Consider the following 20,708-nt stretch of genomic DNA (forward strand, 5'->3'; position numbering starts at 1 on the left):
GAAGTAGCAACTTATCAGACTAGAGAACCCACACTCTTAGATTTTCCTTTTTAAACATTCTTGCAGAGTATAGGGAAATTGTATGATTACAATTCATGAACCCAGAGTGATTCACGTCCTTAGTAGCTTAATTTATAGACATTGCTTTCATGTAATTATGCAGAGCTGTTAGAATGAATAACTTTAGAAAATGACTGGCCGCTTATGGCCAAAATTTGCACACATTACATTATTTGCTAAGTGGGCTATTATGATTCATTTTAAATTTCCACATGCAACCCTCGATTAACTAGAAAGAAAATAGCTAGTTTACTGTATTAATAAAGTAGCAACATTCAGAGAAAAGAATTTGAGCTTTTCTGTTGTCTTTAAAATTTGTTCTTATCAAAGTAATTTCAAAGTATTTATTTATAGAATGTGAATTATGTAGATTTTTTTAAGTCCTTACTGTTATTTTTCTAATACTTTGCTGATATTTTTCTACATAGTTGCCCTGGGACCAGAAAGAAGAAAATCTGACTCAGGAATTATGTTGCCAACTCTCAGGGTCTCTCTTATCCAAGACATGAGGTATTTGTTATATGTGCTAGCACATTCTGATAACTTTGAAATATTTATGGCTTTCACTTAAACTGCTCAAATAATTATGGCTATGTGTATTTTTTGCTTATGTGTTCTGAAGAAAACATTTTTTATAATCTTGTTTATTTTACTTTTATACTATTATATATTTCCCGACATTAAATCCAAAGGGAAAATGCAGCTGAGAAGAGTTTTGAAGCATCCTTAAATTATTTTACAATTTCTTTTGTTCAGTTTTTTAAAATGTTAAATACCTGCTGCCCACAGATACAGACCAAAAAATCTGCAAATAATGACAAGTTACTTGGCAGAAAAATTGCTCTCAGGTAGATTTAGTTTGAAACAAAGGCAAATCTGAGAATTATCACTTGCAATTATTGGTCTTACAAATCATTAGAAGGCATCAACATACTTAGAATAGATTTATTGAATGAGGAAGGCAGAGGCTTTTTTCTTTTAAACATTTTGGGTACAATACTTAGTCAACTCTTAAAATATGTGGGTTTAAAGTGAATGTTATATAACATTTGTAACACTTGAGACTTGTCTTTTATGGTGTGGTTTATTAATATTACTTATTGATGTTTATTTGATTTGTCAGATACTTGCAACTGAAAAGCATAACTTTTATGAGTGGCAACATAGTATAGTGGTACCACATCCTGGCTTTACAACTTACCAGCTGTGTGACCCTAGGCAACTTTCATAACTCTTCTGTGCCTCGGTTTTCCCATCTCTCAAATAGAGATAAAAATGGTTCTCTTTCTCATAGGATTATTATGAGAATTAAATGAGTCAGTCCATTACTGTTAAAAGTTTCGAGAAGTGCTTGGCTCATAGTATGAGGTCAGTAAATGTTGGTTTTTGTTATCTGAATCAATTTACATATTTATATCATTATTCCTTGGTAGGTGAAATGTAGTTGTCTTCATATGGCTTATGATTCTTTTGCTGGTCAGCGTGTGAGGAATAGTTGTAACTATGAGTGGAAAATGATCCCGCCTCTCTTAACGGAAACATAAAACCACACGTGTCCTGCAGTGATTTTACAGAAGCCATCACTTAAGGGTGATGGTTGTTGAAAGCTTTGCAGCTGTGACCTCAGGGGCCAAACTTCTGAAACCTAATTAGGAAATGGACACTTCTCATAAGGCTACCTTGCTCTTTCCAGTTTCCTGCTTATTTACTTTTATCTCCTTCGTGTTGTTGGATTTTTTTGGGGAGAGGTGTCCTGCTTAGATATACTCCCTTCACTTTGTAAGAGGCGGTACAGCATGCTGCTTGAGACCTTGGGCTCTGGAACCAGCCTATAAGGGTTGCTGTTTCAGCTCTGCCACTCACTAGCTCTGTAGCCTGGGGCAGTTGCTTATACTCCCAGTTTTCTTACCTGTAAAATGGGATAAAAATAGTGTTTCTCTGGGGCCGGCCCGGTGGCATAAAGGTTAAGTTTGTGCACTCTGCTGCAGTGGCCCGGGGTTCGCAGGTTCGGATCCTGGGCGCGTACCGACGCACCGCTTGTCAAGCCATGCTGTGGTGGCCTCCCATATAAAGTAGAGGAAGATGGGCACAGATCTTAGCCCAGGGCCAATCTTCCTCAGCGAAAAGAGGAGGGTTAGCATTGGATGTTAGCTCAGAGCTGGTCTTCCTCACAAAAAAACAAACCAAAAAAATAGTGTTTCTCTCAAAATGTTGGTGTAAAGATTCAATGAGTTAATAAATGTGAAGCACCCAAAATAGATTTGGAAATAAGTGTATGTATACTAACTCATGCATACACATACATCTGTATTTATTTCTGTTCTATCTTTGTATGTGTATGTATATATTTTTACACACACACACACAATTTTTTTCGAACCGTGAATTCATAGTGGTATCTCTGATTCCAGTTCAGTACCACAGGGATCATTCTAGCCTTCCCCTTATTTGTAATTTCTTTCTCCAGCCATGAGAAACCTGGCTGTCATTATCTACAATGTGTTTACTTATTTGTGCAACCCTCGTATACACATAAGGTAGTTTCAGAATTGCTAACCCATATCCCTGTAAGAAACAAGTTTACTGACTAAGCATAGTCTTGTGAACAGCTCTGGCTTTCTTTGTCAATTAGCCTTTCAGTATCCAGTCAAAAACTGTTTTCCAAAACTTAGATTAGTTCTTTTTTTCCTCCACTCCCTTCAGTGGTTATATTATTCATTTATAGTACAGTTAGGTTCATTTGTTAGTTTGTATTTTGGGTTCTCCCCACATCCTGGTTGTTGATTGGTTGGTTGAATTTATATACAGAAGAATTCACTCTTTCTTGGTGTGTAGTTCTAAATATTTTCACAAATGCACAATCACATTACAGAACAGTTTCGTTTTTTATTTTTTTTTGTTTGTTTATTGCAGTAACATTGGTTTATAACATTGTATAAATTTCAGGTGTACATCATTATACTTCTATTTCTGCATAGATTACATCATGTTCACCACCCAAATACTAATTACAACCCATCACCACACACATGTGCCAAATTATCCCTTTCGCCCTCCTCCCTCCCCCCTTCCCCTCTGGTAACCATCAATCCAATCTCTGTCTCTATGTGTTTGTTTATTGTTGTTATTATCTACTACTTGATGAAGGAAATCATACGGTATTTGACCTTCTCCCTCTGACTTATTTCACTTTGCATAATACCCTCAGTGTCCATCCATGTTGTCACAAATGGCTGGATTTCATCGTTTCTTATGGCTGAGTAGTATTCCATTGTGTATATATACACCACATCTTCTTTATCCATTCGTCCCTTGATGGGCACTTAGGTTGCTTCCAAGTCTTGGCTATTGTGAATAACGCTGCAGTGAACACAGTGGTGCACGTATCTTTATGCATTGATGTTTTCAAGTTCTTTGGATAAATACCCAGCAGTGGAATAGCTGGATCACATGGTAGTTCTATCCTTGATTTTTTGAGGAATCTCCATACTGTTTTCCATAGTGGCTGCACCAGTTTGCACTCCCACCAGCAGTGTATGAGAGTTCCCTTCTCTCCACATCCTCTCCAACACATGTTGTTTCCTGTCTTGTTAATTATAGCCATTCTGACGGGCGTGAGGTGATATCTCATTGTAGTTTTGATTTGCATTTCCCTGATAGTTAATGATGTTGAACATCTTTTCATGTGTCTGTTGGCCATCTGTATATCTTCTTTGGAGAAATGTCTGTTCAGGTCTTTTGCCCATTTTTTAATTGGGTTGTTAGTTTTTTTGTTGTTGAGATGCATGAGTTCTTTATATATTTTGGAGATTAACCCCTTATCAGATGTATGGCTTGCAAATATCTTCTCCCAATTGTTAGGTTGTCTTTTCGTTTTGTTGATGGTTTCCTTTGCTGTGCAGAACCTTTTTAGTTTGATGTAGTCCCATTTGTTTATTTTTTCTATCGTTTCTCTTGCCCAGTCAGACATGGTGCTTGAAAATACATTGCTAAGACCGATGTCAAAAAGCGTACTGCCTATGTTTTCTTCTAGAAGTTTCATAGTTTCAGGTCTTACATTCAAGTCTTTAATCCATTTGGAGTTAATTTTTGTGTATGGTGTAAGGTAAGGGTCTACTTTCATTTTTTTGCATGTGGCTATCCAGTTTTCCCAACACCATTTGTTGAAGAGACTTTCTTTTCTCGATTGTATGTTCTTGGCTCCTTTGTCAAAGATTAACTGTCCATAGATGTGTGGGTTTATGTCTGGGCTTTCGATTCTATTCCATTGATCTGTGTGTCTGTTTTTGTGCCAGTACCATGCTGTTTTGGTTACTATAGCTTTGTAGTATATTTTGAAATCAGGGAATGTGATACCTCCAGCTTTGTTCTTTTTTCTCAGGATTCCTTTAGCTATTCGGGGTCTTTTGTTGTTCCATATAAATTTTAGGATTTTTTGTTCTATTTCTGTGAAAAATGTTGTTGGAACTTTGATAGGGATTGCATTGAATCTATAGATTGCTTTAGGAAGTATGGACATCTTAACTATGTTAATTCTTCCAATCCAAGAGCACGGAGTATCTTTCCATTTCTTTGTGTCTTCTTCAATTTCTTTCAGCAATGTTTTATAGTTTTCAGTGTACAGATCTTTCACCTCTTTGGTTAAGTTTATTCCTAGATATTTTATTCTTTTTGTTGCAATTGTAAATGGGATGGTATTCTTAATTTCTCTTTGTGCTACTTCGTTGTTAGTGTATAGAAATGCAACTGATTTTTGTATGTTGACTTTGTATCCTGCAACTTTACCATATTCGTTTATTACTTCTAAAAGTTTTCTGGTGGATTCTTTAGGGTTTTCTATATAAAATCATGTCATCTGCAAATAGTGAGAATTTCACTTCTTCCTTTCCAATATGGATCCCTTTTATTTCTTTTTCTTGCCTGATTGCTCTGGCTGGGACTTCCAGTACTATGTTAAATAGGAGTGGTGAGAGTGGGCATCCTTGTCTGGTTCCTGTTCTTAGAGAGATAGCTTTCAGTTTTTCACCATTGAGGATGATATTAGGTGTGGGTTTGTCATATATGGCCTTTATTATGTTGAGGTACTTTCCTTCTATACCCATTTTATTCAGAGTTTTTATCATAAATGGATGCTGTATCTTGTCAAATGCTTTCTCTGCATCTATTGAGATGATCCTGTGATTTTTATTCTTCATTTTATTAATGTGGTGTATTACGTTGATTGATTTGCGAATGTTGAACCATCCCTGCATGCCTGGAATAAATCCCACTTGATCATGGTGTATAATCTTTTTAACGTATTGTTGTATGCGATTTGCTAGTATTTTGTTGAGGATTTTTGCATCGATGTTCATCACTGATATTGGCCTGTAATTTTCTTTTTGTGTGTTGTCCTTGTCTGGTTTTGGTATCAGGGTAATGTCGGCTTCGTAGAATAAGTTAGGGAGCTTCCCCCCCTCCTCAATTTTTTGGAAGAGTTTGAGAAGGATAGGTATTAAGTCTTCTTTGAATGTTTGGTAGAATTCACCAGGGAAGCCGTCTGGTCCTGGACTTTTATTTTTGGGGAGATTTTTGATTACTGTTTCGATCTCCTTACTGGTGATTGGTCTATTCAAATTCTCTACTTCTTGTTGTTCCAGTTTTGGAAAGTTGTATGATTCTGAGAATTTATCCATTTCTTCCAGATTGTCGAATTGGTTGGCATATAGCTTTTCATAGTATTCTCTTATAATCTTTTGTATTTCTGAGGTGTCTGTTGTAATTTCTCCTCTTTCATTTCTGATTTTACTTATTTGTGCCTTCTCTCTTTTTTTCTTGGTGAGTCTAGCTAAAGGTTTGTCAATTTTGTTGATCTTTTCAAAGAACCAGCTCTTGGTTTTATTAACTTTTTCTATTGTTTTTTTAGTCTCTATTTCATTTATTGCTGCTCTGATTTTTATTATTTCCTTTCTTCTACTGATTTTGGGCTTTGTTTGTTCTTCTTTTTCCAGTTTCTTTAGGTGCATTGTTAGATTGTTTATTTGAGATTTTTCTTGTTTGTTGAGATAGGCCTGTATTGCTATAAACTTCCCTCTTAGAACTGCTTTTGCTGTATCCCGTAAATTCTGGCATGTCGTATTTTCATTTTCATTTGTCTCCACGTCTTTTTGATTTCTTCTTTGATTTCTTCATTGACCCAGTCATTGTTCAGTAACATTTTGTTTAATCTCCACATATTTTTGGCCTTTCTGATTTTCTTCCTATAATTGATTTCCAGTTTCATACCGTTGTGGTCAGAAAAGATGCTTGGTATTATTTCAATCTTCTTAAATTTATGGAGACTCGTTTTGTGGCCTAATATGTGATCAATCCTGGAGAATGTTCCATGTGCATTTGAAAAGAACGTGTATTCTTCAGTTTTTGGATGGAAGGCTCTGTATATATCTACTAGGTCCATCTGTTCTAGTGTGTCATTTAAGGCCAATGTTTCCTTATTGATCTTCTGTTTGGATGATCTATCCGTTGGTGTAAGTGGTGTGTCCAAGTCCCCTACTATTATTGTGTTACTGTCTATTTCTCTTTTTATGTCTGTTAATAATTGCTTTATATATTTAGGTGCACCTACATTGGGTGTGTAGATATTTACAAGTGTTATATCCTCTTGTTGGATTGTTCCCTTGATCATTATGTAATGCCCTTCTTTGTCTCTTTTTACCGTTTTTGTTTTAAAGTCTATTTTGTCTGATATAAGTACTGCTACCCCAGCTTTCTTTTCATTGCAATTTGCGTGGAGTATCTTTTTCCATCCCTTCACTTTCAGTTTGTGAGTGTCTTTAGGTCTGAAGTGTGTCTCTTGTATGCAGCATATATATGGGTCTTGGTGTTTTATCCAATCAGCCACCCTATGCCTTTTAATTGGGGCATTTAGTCCATTGACATTTAAAGTAACTATTGATAAGTATGTACTTACTGCCATTTTTTAACATTTTTTCTCAGTGTTTTAGTAGTCCTTCTCTGTTCCTTTCTCCTTCTATACAGAATTGATGGTGTCTTTAGTTTGACCTCTGTCTGAAAGCTCTACTCTTTAACTCCCCTCCTCCCTCATTTTATGTTTTTGATATCATATCTAACCTCTTTTTTGTGCATTTGTATCCATTGCCCTCTTATCCTGGAAATAGATAATTTTTCCTATTTGTGGTCTTCTCTTTTCCCCTTAAATCAGTCCCTTTAACATTTCTTGTAGCACTGGTTTCTTGGTGACAAACTCCTTTAATTTTTGCTTGTCTGGGAAATTTTTGATCTCTCCTTCCATTTTGAATGATAATCTTGCTGAGTAGAGTATTCTTGGCTGTAAGTTTTTTCCTTTTAGCACTTTAAATATATCATGCCACTCTCTTCTAGCCTGTAAGTTTTCTGCTGAGAAGTCAGCTGATAGCCTTATGGGATTTCCTTTGTATGTAACTTGTCTTTCTCTGGCAGCTTTTAGGATTCTCTCTTTATCTTTAATTCTAGACATTTTGATTATGACGTGTCTTGGTGTGGGCCTCTTTGGGTTTATCTTGTTTGGGGCTCTCTGTGCTTCCTCTACCTGGATGTCTGCTTCCTTCCTTAGGTTAGGGAAGTTTTCATCTATTATTTCTTGAAATAGATTCTCTGCCCCTTTGTCTCTTTCTTCTCCTTCCAGGACACCTATAACACGGATGTTAGTGCGCTTGATGTTGTCCCAGAGGTCCCTTAGACTGTCCTCACTCTTTTTAATTCTTTTCTCTTTTACCTGTTCAGCTTGGGTAATTTCTTCTAGTCTTTCATCCAGCTCGCAGATTCGTTCTTCTGTATCCTATACTCTACTTTTGAGTCCCTCTAGCCAATTTTTCATTTCCAGTATCATATTCTTCATTTCTGATTGGTTCTTTTTTATATGTTCCATTTCTTTGTTGACATTCTCACTGAGTTCATCTGTTCTTCTCTCCACATCAGTGAGCATCCTTAACACTCTTAGTTTGAACTCTCTGTCAGGTAGGTTGCTCATTTCTGTTTCACTTAGTTCCTTTTCTGGAGTTGTCCTGTTCCCTTACTTGGAATGTATTCCTTTGCCTCCTCATTTTGCCTCTTTCCCTGTGCTTGTGTCTACCTATTAGGTAGGTCAGCTACGTCTTCTGCTCTTGGATAGGTGACCTTATGCAAGTGATGCCTTAGGAGTCCTGCAGTGTGCTTGCCTCAGTTCTCAATGTTCCAGGGGTGACCCTTATGTGGGCTATGTGTGTCCTTCTGTTGTGGCCTGTTTGCTCTCCCTGTATGTGCCCAGGTAGGCCGAGTTATGCTCCTCGCCAGCAGTTGTAATGCTCAGCTGTTTGTAGTTGTTGTGGGCCCTTCAGTCTCTTTATCAGGTATGGGGAGCCCCAGCACAGTTGGCTGCAAGTTCTAATACCACATTTGTGTTGCAGTATTTCTTTTAAGTGAGTAGGCCCCCAGTGTGGCAGGTTATTAGGCTCAGGGGCTTACAATTGCTATAAGCCTCCAGCCTTTAGGTCTCTTGTCAGCTCTCTGAGGATTGCAGCTGGATGGGGCTGGCCTCAGGCACAGGAGCACCCAATTGTTTCAGACTTGGGAAGGTGGGGCAAACCCCCTATGTGGGTCTTTGAGAAACACAAGTCTTCTGCAGCTGACAAGCCCTGCCACCCACAGGTCCACACACACAGTCAACACAGTCCTGCCCCGTGTGTGCGCCCTGACCTCCGGACGTCGACCCAGTCTCTCCACGGCGGGAGCCCCACACTCTCCACCCACTCCTTGTGCACGCCCTGCCCCACTGAAGTCAGCTCAGTTGCCAGGCTACAGAGAATCCAGTCACCAATCTATGCAGGCCCACAAATTGCCTGAGGGCTAGTTGCTGGGTGGGGCCAGTCTCTAGGGTGGGCTGCCCGCCCTGGCTGAGCTGGATTAAATCACTGCTCTAGTGGGTGGGGCAGACCTGGGCTAGCAGGCCCCAGGGAGAACTCCAATGGCGTCTCTGTCAGCTCGCCCACACCAGGCCACAACAATGGCCGCTGCCAATGTCCCAGTCCCTGGAGAGGTCTCACCTCTCACTGAGATGCACTCAGGGCCTATCAGGTGAGTCTCTTTTCACCAAAGCACTATGCACCTTTCTTTCTGGTGATTTTAGGATGCTTTCTGAAACGGGTGAGTTTGCGTGCGGGCCTTTTAAGAGCCGGTTTTAGTTTCTTTGTGAACCAGGTTTTCTGGGGGTACTCCCCAATGTTTTAGTAGCAGGCAAAGTTAGATATTATGCCGCTGGTCTCGATTGTGCTGGGTCCACAAAATGCCCACAGCGGGGGTGCTCCCCGGCTCAGCGCCCCACGCCTCCAGGGAGGCTGCGTACCTGTGGGCTGCTCCCGGGCGGCTGCGAAGCTGGCGGCTTGTGAAGGTGACGTTTTTTCTCTCCAGAAGGGAGCCTCTGCCTCTTCTACCTCAATCAGGGTTGTCCCTTGTTGCAGGAGTTCCTCTTATCCAGTTTTCAGTTTTGTCTCAGGGGTAATTTTTCCACGAATAGTTGTGAATTGGCTGTGTCCGCGGGAGGAGGTGAGTTCAGAGTCTGCCTACACCGCCATCTTGACTCCCTACACAGAACAGTTTCTTCATCCCACAAATTCCTTTGTGCTACTACTTTTGAGTCAGCCCCTCTACCAATTTCCTAACCCTGGCAATCACTGATATATTTCCAAGCTGTTTCCACTGAGAGGGGCTAGGAGTAGTAATACCCCGGTAACAGTGAGCACACCTAGCGCCCACATATTGGTTTCTAAATACCATTTTCCAATGGAAGGGACCAGGGCTCCCTAGAGAAGTGATTGATTGCAGGGCTGGGGAAGGGAAAATATAGGATAAGCCTAGTGCGTCTTTGGTGCCAGCAAGTAAGGAAGTACTCAGAAAAGTATAGGATCATGTAATAAAGACACAGGACCCAGCCTGAAAGAGCTGCCAATTTGAGCAACATAATAAATAACAGTAGTATTGGAGCATAATGCATAGAATAAAATAAATATCCATGATTCTATTCTGATATAAATAACTAAATAAATGGGAGTGATGGTACAGCTCTTTTTCACAGAAGCATTCCAATTAATAAATGTAGAAGAATGAAGTAGAAAAATTAGTGGTTGAAAGTTTAAGGTGAAACCAGGATATATGCGTAGTCTCAAAGTATCCTTCCCTAAGAATTTGTTAATTACAAAGGAAAAAATAGTAACTTTATAGTGGAGAAACCCAGCAGACACTATCTTAACCAAGTGATCGAGGTTAACATCACTAGTAATAAGACATCACATCATGGACCCTCTGATATGACACACTGAGAAGAGTACATCACTTCTGCAAGATTCTTGCCTTAATGCATAACTTCAATCTAACCATGAGAAAACATCAGAAAAATAAAATTTGAGGGGCATTCTACAAAATAATTGACCAGTACTCTTTTCAAAAGTGTCAAGGTCATAAAAGACAAGGAAGGGCTGAGGAACTATTATGAATTGGGGGACACCAAGGATATGACAACCAAATGCAATATTGGATTGTGGATTAGATCCTGGTGAATTCAGTCTGTAGTTCAGTTAATAGTATTGTACCAATGTTAGTCTTAGGTTGGTTATGTAAGACATCGACATTAGGGGAAACTGTGTATGCAGGAACTCTCTGTACTTTTTTTTTTTTTTTTAAAGATTTTATTTATTTATTTTTTCCCCCCAAAGCCCCAGTAGATAGTTGTATGTCATAGCTGCACATCCTTCTAGTTGCTGTATGTGAGACGCGGCCTCAGCATGGCCGGAGAAGCGGTGCGTTGGTGCTCGCCCGGGATCCGAACCCGGGCCACCAGTGGCGGAGCGTGCGCACTTAACCGCTAAGCCACGGGACCGGCCCTCTCTGTACTTCTTTTGCAACATTTTTGTAAGTCAGATTATTTCAAAATAAAACATATATTTATATTCTTTGTTTGGTTTAAAACCAAGCCTGGTACAAAGTAAATGTATAAGGGCTATTGTTATTATAGATATGCAGAGGCAGATAGCTTACCATTATCTAGGGGTACAATTCTTGGTACAGTTGCTGGTCTCCTGTTGAATGTTAGATCAATGAGCTGTGACCTCTCTAGTCTAAGCCCCTAAAATTTCTCACCTGGGTTACATCATGGTCCCCATGTTTCAGTGCTGTGCTCCTGTAATTCATTCTCCCCACTGGTAAGATGGTGATCTTGGAGTCAAGTCCAAACCACTTGCCCTGGCTGGCAGGGCCCTACTTGATCTGACCCCTGTCCAAGTGCAGCATTATTTCCCATCACTCTCCCTCTGACTGCTTCTTTGTTTCCTGCAGCGTGCCAAACTTGTTTCCTGCCCTGGGGCCTCTTTCTACCCGTTCCCTTCACCTGGTAGATTCCCTCTGATCCCCACTCCTATAGAGTCTCCACAGGCCAGGCTACTTCGTATCATTTGAATCTTAGTTCGAATGTCACTTCTTCCAAGAAGCCGTCCCTGGCTGTATGGTCTAAAGCAGCCACCCCGTCACTCTTTCAAATTCCCCTATTTTAATTCTCTGCATAGCTCTCATTTGTCTGTTTTTCTAAGGCTATTTGTAAACTTCATGAGAGAAGGGCATCTGTCTGACATGTGAAACTGTTAAATTGCTAATAAGTCTTAACAGAGTCTATCACATAATTACTCAGTTAATATTTGTTAAATGAAAGATTTGTTGTGTTTTAAGCTCTGTGAGTGTGAGCGAGAGAATGTGTGTGCGTGTGTGTGTGTATCTAACATTTTTACAGATATCCTTACATGATTCACCTGGCCAAACTGCTGTGGAATTGTATTGGTTACAGTTTTCAAGATTTAGAAAGGTGATGATTGCTGAGGTATCTTTTCCTCATCAGTGTAAGATGTAGAGTGTAGAAGAAACTTGAGGAGTCATATTGCTCAGCTTCTTCTCTTTATAGATGTGGAAACTCAGGCCCAGACAGGTTAAGTCTAAGACTGTAAAGCCAATTAACAGCAGAAATGAAACTAGAACTAAGGTTTGCTGACTATAGTTCAGGTCTCTTTCTAACTAGACGCAAGTTCTCAGCCTTTGCCGTGTCGCCAAAAAATGCCAGCTGTGACTGGGCACAAACAAGTTGGCAGTAGTGTACGAGTGCATATCTTGGATAATCTGTATTTGTTCAGGACGCTCAACTGAAAAATTGATGTCCTGTGACTTCTCACTTAAGGGGCACTTTGGCTTTCAATTTTCAGACTTTGTCTTATAAAAAAATCTGAAAGAGACCCCTGAGTATCCTAAAGTGATGTTTTGGCCAAATAATAGATGCTTTTAATAAAACTTGATTGGTTGATTGCTTTCAAAAAGTGTTTAGTAAGGCGGAAGGGCACTGTGTGGAAAAGACAAGCTGACTTCCCAGAGTTTTTCCCTAACATTTTATTAGAAAAAATTTTAAACATATAGAAAAGTCAAAAGTGAACACATCCCTATACTCACCACCTAGAGTCTACCATTAACATCTTTCTATGCCTTTTTTAAAAATTGTGGTAAAAAATATATATATGTATATAACATAAAATTTACCATTTTAACCATTTTTATGTGTGCAGTCAGTGGCATTAGTCCATTCGCATTGTTGTGCAACCATCACCATTATCCACCTCCGGAATTTTTTTCTGATCCCAAACTGAAACTCTATATCTATTAAATAATAGCTCCCCATTTTCCCTACCCACCACCCCCCCCCCCCGCAGCCCCTGGTAACCATGATTCTATTTTCTATGTCTATGAATTTGACTATTCTAGGTACCTTATATAAGTGGAATTGTGCCTTTTGCATCTGGTGTATTTCACTTAGCATAATATTTTTGAAGTCCATCCGTTTTATAGCACGTATCAGATTTTCCTTCGTTTTTAAGGTTGAATAATATTCCATCGTATGCATATACCACATTTTGTTTATTCAGTCATCCATCGATGGACATTTGGGTTGTTTCCACACTTTTGACTGTCGTGAATGGTACTGCTATAAACATGAGTGTACAAGTTTCTGTTTGAGTCCCTGCTTTCATTTCTTTTGAGGATGTACCCCAAAGTGGAATTGCTTGATCCTATGGTAATTCTATGTTTAATTTTTTGAGGAACCACCATACTGTTTTCCACAGTGGCTGTACTATTTTACATTCCCGCAAGCAGTACACAAGGGTTCCAGTTTCTCAGCATCCTCACCAACACTTGTTATTTTCTGTTTTTTTGACAATGGCCGTCCTAATGTGTGTGACTTCCGAGTTTCTTATGGCCTGCATAGCAGCACCCTTTCTAGGTCTTCACAGACCGTGTGCTAGTCTTCAGCTTCATAAGCTTAGAAACCAAATCACTAGTAAACCAAAATGTAATCAGACTTTAAGATGCTGACTCCTGCTAACCAAGAGACTTTTACTTCAAATACCTAAGAAAGATGGAAAAATAATGGGTTGGATTTGGGTCATTTATCATTTCCCTAACCAGATGACTTGATACTCTTTCACTGATAATGGGTAGGCTCTGCCTGGAAGCCAGATTAAAATCGGAAGGCTGCTTGCTGTCCTCAGAGCAGAGACGTGGAAGCTTGATCATCCAGCTCCAAGCGAGTGATCCTCATGTTCGTGGGACTGATGTCATCTCAGGAAAGCCATGCAGAAACACTGCCCATGGGTGTCTCTCCCTTTTCTGTACTTCATTCTGCCTCTTTAAGATGGCTTTTTAGATACTGTTGTTCTTATTCATGATATGTTTACTGTAGAGTATAACTCTCGGTGGACAGGTTGATTTCCCTGTTTCCAAGTTCTTGGCAGGTACTTCATTGTCCCTAATCACTACCTAGATAGTTGATGTGGATGTTTTTCCTTAAAGAAAAACACCCCATATATAATATTTATAATTTTTTTGCTAAGAAAGATTTGCCCTGAGCTAACATCTGTTGCCAGTCTTCCTTTTTTTCTTTTTTCCCCAAAGCCCCAGTAAAAAAAATAGTTTGTGTATTCTAGTTGTAGGTCCTTCTGGTTCTTCTATATGAGCCACCACAGCATGGCTACTGACAGACGAGTGGTGTGGTTCCACGCCCAGGAACCAAACCCAGGCCACCAAAGTGGTGAGAGCACTGAACTTTAACCGCTAGGCCATCAGGGCTGGCTCCCAAGTAGTATTTTAAACTTAGATTTCTTTCAATCTGGACAATTAAAGAAAAACCTTATTTTCTAAGGATTAGGGAGCAGACCCCTCCAAGTCTGTGTTCTCTGTTGGGCACATGCCTCTGCCAGTGCCTCCTGTCTTCCTGAGTTTATCTCCTGAGACAAAGACATTGGCAGTTTAGGGACTCTGAGTTCTCATGGTGTCAAGAGTCTTGCACCAGGTTGCTTAGCAGCTGGCAGGAGTCCAGGACAGACACGTCTAAAGGCTGTCCTCTTTGTCTTGGTAACTCAGACGACTCCCCAAGACCTTTAGAGATGCCAAACTGTTAGTTATAGAATGATTTTTTTGTTCCAAAGGGAAAGGCTGGGGACAGTTAATAATTGTACAGATTATTTACATATAAAAGAGGAGTATTATCATGGTATTACCATTATTACTGATTTCTTTCTAGAGTAGCCATGCACATATCATCTAGCTACTCAAAGAGACTTTTATTCTTAGTGACATTAATACATTAAATGTATTTAATGATGAGGGGCATAGTAGAACATTGCATGATCTAGGAGATTGTGAGTACTATAATTCAAGTATAGATTTTCTGGATATGTAAACAAATGAACAGAATGTCTGAGTAAATCCTGGAAATATTCTGTTTACATATAAAGATGGGAATAAATTACTTGAGGGTAAATTGGCTAGTCACTTTATCTTTTTATAAATAATGTGTGCATATGTGCTTATAAGCACCTGACTTTATTCTGCACTAAAATTAAGTAGTCATGATTGATTTTGTTACCCCTGGGAAGGACTTGGAGGAGTTTTTATGACTGTACAGAATGTGAACTTAAACTAAAATTGGCTAATTCCTTGATTTCTCTAAATATTTATTAGGGTTTCATTCGTGATACATTGAAATAAGCAGCAGTTTTGGACTCAGGAAATGTGGATTCAAATTTAGGTGCTGCCACTCTTAGAAATCATTTGGTTTTAGGGAACAGAGCCCATTCAAACTAGCTTCAGCCAAAAAAGAGGGACTTACTGGAGATATATGAGGGTATCTTCCAGAATCCCAGAACAAGAACTGTGCCTGAGTTGGAAACAGCCTTGTCACAGGTTACTCTTTTGGTCTCACTAGAAGCAAGTCATCTCTGCCTCCCCCTTGCCCTCCCCTCCTTTTCTGCTTTATTGTGCACACGCTCACCCAGCCTTGACTTTAACACCCTTTCTTATTTTAAGTGTCCAAGAAAAACTAACTTGGTTTTCCAGTGTACTAATTCCCAGTTTCTGGGAGAAAATCTGATTGGCTCAACTTAGAACAGGCATGTGCCTCTTATCCAGTCAATTCTTGCTGAGGGATTAGGAGCCTGGGGTCTAGGTCCGGATGGTACCTAGGGCTGTGTTTTCTGGGTCTCCAGAAGGAGAGCTTCTCCAAGAATGTGAGTGCCACGAAGAAGTGACTGGTAGAAAATGGGTGGCATCTCTAGAATAATGCTTGTTATCTCTGTGAACTTGGGTGGCTCACTTAGTCTCAGTTTTCTCATCTTTAAAGTGAAATAATGATGATCTCTCGCTAGTCATTGTGACTATCAGATAAGACAAAGTATAAAAAAACTTCTCTAAATTAGAAAACTTTGTACCAAGGTTAGAAACAAATCAGGTAAATAAGTTAATTAAACTGTACCATGTGCGCTTTTCTCTGAATTAACAGGATCTATTTTGGAAGTAATACTTGTATAATGTTACACTGAATGCCATTATAATTACCTATAATAAATTATTCCAATTAAAAACAGATTCACGGGCTGGCCTGGTGGCCTAGTGGCTAAGTTCACGCACTCCACTTCGGCAGCATGGGGTTTGCAGGTTCAGATCTCAGCCACAGACCTACACACTGCTCATCAAGCCATGCTTTGGCGGCATCCCACATAAAACAGAGGAAGATGGGCACAGATGTTAGCTCAGGGCCAATCTTCCTCACCCCAAAATAAAAAAATAACAGATTCAAATGGTATAACTACACAGAAAAACCTTTTTTTTTTTTTTTGTGAGGAAGATCAGCCCTGAGCTAATATCTATTGCCAATCCTCCTCCTTTTTTCCCCTTTTTCTCCCCAAAGCCCCAGTGGATAGTTGTATGTCATAGCTGCACATCCTTCTGGTTGCTGTATGTGGGACGCGGCCTCAGCATGGCCGGACAAGCAGTGTATCTGTGCGCGCCCAGGATCCGAACCTGGGCCGCCAGTAGCGGAGCGCGCACACTTAACTGCTAAGCCACAGGGCCGGCCTCTCAGAAAAACTTTTAACAGATTTGGATTCAAGTTTAATAACACAACACGTAGAAATTGTTTTAAAGCATAAAATTAGATATAGATTTACAACACAGCAGAGTTTTTTGAGCTCCTAACATGGTTTAGGCCCTATAGGATACAAAGAAGGATGCATGACTGCTAAGAAGTATTGGGCTCCTTGTCCTCAGGGAGCTTTTGTCAAACTGAGAAAAGTGTATACCAAGAGAAAATGATAGAAGTAATAGGCAGTGCATGATAAATGCAAATTAGACTGCAGAATTTCATAAATTGGAGAGGCCATTGAAGGCTGTCATGGTCAAGGAGAGCTTTCTAGAAGAAGCTGGAATTTCAGACATGAGTAGAATCAAATAGGGAAGCTGGACGAGAGTAAGTCCTTCGGGTAATGGGATGCAAAGCCATGCAAGTCAACTACCCAGAATGAAATTTTTTGTATTAGGAAGATATTTTGAGTCTGAGGGTAGTAGGCCTTGAATGCAAGCCTGAGCAGTTCAGGCTATATCCTGTGAGCTTTTGAAGGTATGGAACAAAGGAATTACATTAAGGAGGCAATATTTGAGGCAGAATACTTGCCCTGGTGCCAGTGAACAAGATGGGTTTGAGAAGAGTCTGGTGGCCTCATCTCCAGACTCCCATGCCTCCTTCCAAAAAAACTAGTACAAATGCTTTTATGATGGGAATGCTGATTATCACCTAAATAAAACAGGTTTCACTTTATGTATTCCAATCCTTCCCATTTTCCTTAAACGTAGATTGTTTTTTAAATTATAATTATTTTCCATTTTGTCATTCTTCACCTACCTAATGTCTCCAGATACTTGTTTGAGGCCAACATAAAACTAATTTCAGTAGATTTTACTGTTTTATAATAGGAAGAATACTTAGGATAAGATTACACAACATATGTACTTATCAAACCTCATATAAATTCATTTTCAGTGAATACACTTTGAATCAACTTGGTCTTCCTGGGTCATGGGAGCTCTAACCTGACACTGCACTCACGGGGGTACCTTGTAAATACTGTTGAACTTTCAGTGGTAAATGCCTGAGCATTTCCCCCTTGTTTTAGTCAGCTGTGTCATCATTTGGGAAATGTCAGTAGGGTTGAGGAACAGCCAGTGCTGTTCTATAGGCTCATATTGGACGTGCCAGCTTGGGTTGTCAAGTGCCCCATCACTGCCACCACCACTAGTATGAACCAACTTTCTCCACTTGTGACCATGTATAATGGTATTAGCACTTTAAAGATAAAATGTCTGTCATAATTTCTGAAAAAAATTCTCAGAGATCAGGTGAGGTTGGCTAAGCCCCACAAAAATGACAACAGAATTTTCTTTCTTCTTCTCATTCTGACTTGTTTTTAAGCCACCCCTTTGGTTTGTCTATGTGATGTGATATAGTGCTTTACGTCTTGTTTATCAAGAGTGTTTGATCATATATCAGCATTGAGGATTGAGGGCCTAAATCTTCAGATCCAGGGATTGGGAGGGAGGGAAGGAAAATGGGAAAGAGGAAGAAAAAAAGAAAGAGAAAGATTATGTGTGTGTTTGGCAAGGAGGATACTCACTATTCTGAATGCTTAGAATCATTAGGGAAAAGGGTTCATTGCAATATTTATTACAGTTAGGATGAGTCATTCTAGAACAAAAAAAATGAAAGAAGGAGATGATGGGTCACAATCACAAAGACTTCAGTGACTCACCGTGGTGGCTTTACAATTACCCCGTCCCTTAGGCTTGCCCTTCCTGCCCAACCCTTCTTCCTCCTTAGGAGGAAAATCATTTAGGAGAATAAATTCAGTCCCTCGGGGTATAGCATTGACTTCTACACAGAATACTAACTTATACATCTGTGTAACATTCAATTGGGGTTTGACCACACGGTTTTTTTGTGGCCACAAAATTTTCCAAGTCTTGCAAATTTTTAAGAATTTTGAATTTTTCAGCACAGACAGCTTGTCTCCTAATGCCATAGAAAGTAAGATTTCATATTTTCCATATGTTGTCCTGGGCCGCTTGAGAAATAATTCAGTGGATTGAAGTTGTGCCAAATATTTGGTTAAACTATAGAACAATTATTTGGAATAAAAACTTGACTATTCAGCCTGTTTTATTACTTTTATTTTCCTGAGGGTCAGGAATAACCAAGTGCAAGTTCACAGTCTCTATGGGGCGGAAACAAGAACATAATAAAAACCTGAAAGTGGAAATAGCATTAAATGCTTTATCTTAGGATATTGTCTGTGTGCTTGTGTTGTAGTGGTAATTCTGACGTGGGACTAAATTCGTGATTCAGATGGAACCTTTGAAGGGTTAATCAACGTCAATTGTGTATTACCTGTTGCTTCTTCCAAGTGTAAAAGAAGTTTTCTGTGCAAAGTCCTGTAACCCTTTAGTTCTTTTCCAGTTCAGGGTTATCCTTGGGATTTACATCTTTGCTGTTGCTGCTATTCTTTAGGCATATTCAAAACATGAGTGAGATCAAGACTGATGTGGGACGGGCTCGGGCGTGGATCAGGCTGTCTCTGGAGAAGAAGCTGCTGTCCCAGCATCTCAAGCAGTTGCTCTCTAACCAGCCGCTCACCAAGTAAGAGACTGCCTCTGGAGGCGTTTGTGTTTCTTTCACCTGTGTGCTTGCAAAGCAAATTGCATGAGCTGCCAAACTGGCTTCTTCAGCATCGATTGCTGATTCCTGTGCACATGCATGCTTCCTTTCGAACAGGCATATGCTTCAGAAACTCTGTCTTGATGTCATATTTGGTTATATCTGGGAGAGCGCAAATTTCACAGCCATTGGCCAGGTTTCTCCACTCTAATCAGAAAAAAAGCTCAGTAGTCCCCACAGACTGACAGTGACATCCAAAAGATACGTTGAATTTGTGTCAACTTTTTGTCATATTGTAAAGATCTCAGCAAAACCTGGAGTAGCAAAAAAAAAACAACTTCACAGTAAAGGACTTCTTCTGAGAGTCCTGTCAATGCTTACATTCAATAGTTTAGAGCCAGGAAACCCATCAAGTGCATTGTTAGTTAATTGTTAACTGTTTTGATAGTTTCGCTTTCCTGGATGAAATGCATCATCCGGATAATATGTACCTTAGAGCTAATGTGAAGGCTGAGGACTTTGGGTTGTCTAGAGCAAAAGTATGCAAAGAATTCAACAAAGACCTCAAACGTGACGGTGTTGGAATCCCATCTTGGTAACCCAATTCTTTCCATAGTTTTGCGTTTGTACACATCACAGTTGGATTACTTACCCCCTGGAGCATTTTAGGATGTCTTAATGTCCAAAGAATAGGTTTGATAAAGAATGCAATGTGAAATATAGCTTGTGAACCTGACCTTGTTCTCTCAAAACTGGCTGTGCCTCCCACCCCTCCCGGCCCATTGTAAGTCATTGATGCCCATTGTGGCCCAAGTACAAAGAAGAAAATGATAATCTGGTCCGGCCCCGTGGCTTGGCGGTTAAGTGCGCGCGCTGTGCTGCCGGCGGCCTGGGTTCGGATCCCGGGTGCGCACCGACGCACCGCTCCTCTGGCCATGCTGAGGCCGCGTCCCACATACGGCAACTAGAAGGATGTGCAGCTATGACAGACAATTATCTGCTGGGGCTTTGGGGGAAAAATAAATAAATAAAATCTTTAAAAAAAAAAAAAAAGAAAATGATAATCTTTTAAAATCCTACTACATAAAAGTGAATACTATTTCACTGTTTTCTTCTGTACTTTCTTCTGTGCATTTTCTTGTTAAGATTATACTATATTTGCAATTCAGTATCCTTTGTTTAACTTAACATTTTATCATAAACAATTTGCTATATCATAAGCGTGTAAGCTCTGAGTCTGAATGCCTGTGTTCAGATACTGCCTTAACTATTCACTATGTGAATGGCCTTTGACAAGATACTTAACTACTCTGTATCTCTGTTTTTCCCATCTATAAAAGGAGGATGCTAATAGACCTACTTCATAGGATGGTCATGAGGATTAAATATATTAATAACTAAAAAATACTTGGAAAAACACTTAAATATAAGTACTTAATAAAAAGTTACTTATTATTTTTAGGAGTAGTAGTTTTGTTATTTTTAAAACTCTTCCTAAACTTTTTTTTTTTTCTGCTGAGGAAGATTTGCCCTGAGCTAACATCTGTTGCCAATCTTCCTCTTTTTC

General features: G+C 39.6%; 1 protein-coding gene across 3 annotated transcripts in view; it reads left to right on the top strand.

The window, feature by feature from the left end:
• DENND5B (DENN domain containing 5B) overlaps positions 1 to 20,708 on the top strand; it is a 190,847-nt gene that overhangs the window by 153,186 nt on the left and 16,953 nt on the right. For all 3 annotated transcript variants that reach the window (XM_058558549.1, XM_058558547.1, XM_058558548.1), the window contains 2 exons: positions 489 to 570; positions 18,995 to 19,123. In XM_058558549.1, the coding sequence (XP_058414532.1) occupies positions 489 to 570; positions 18,995 to 19,123 (211 nt within the window). The remainder of the gene's footprint in view (positions 1 to 488; positions 571 to 18,994; positions 19,124 to 20,708) is intronic.

This window comes from Diceros bicornis, chromosome 17 (assembly GCF_020826845.1).
Source record: "Diceros bicornis minor isolate mBicDic1 chromosome 17, mDicBic1.mat.cur, whole genome shotgun sequence".
NCBI classification, from domain to species: domain Eukaryota; kingdom Metazoa; phylum Chordata; class Mammalia; order Perissodactyla; family Rhinocerotidae; genus Diceros; species Diceros bicornis.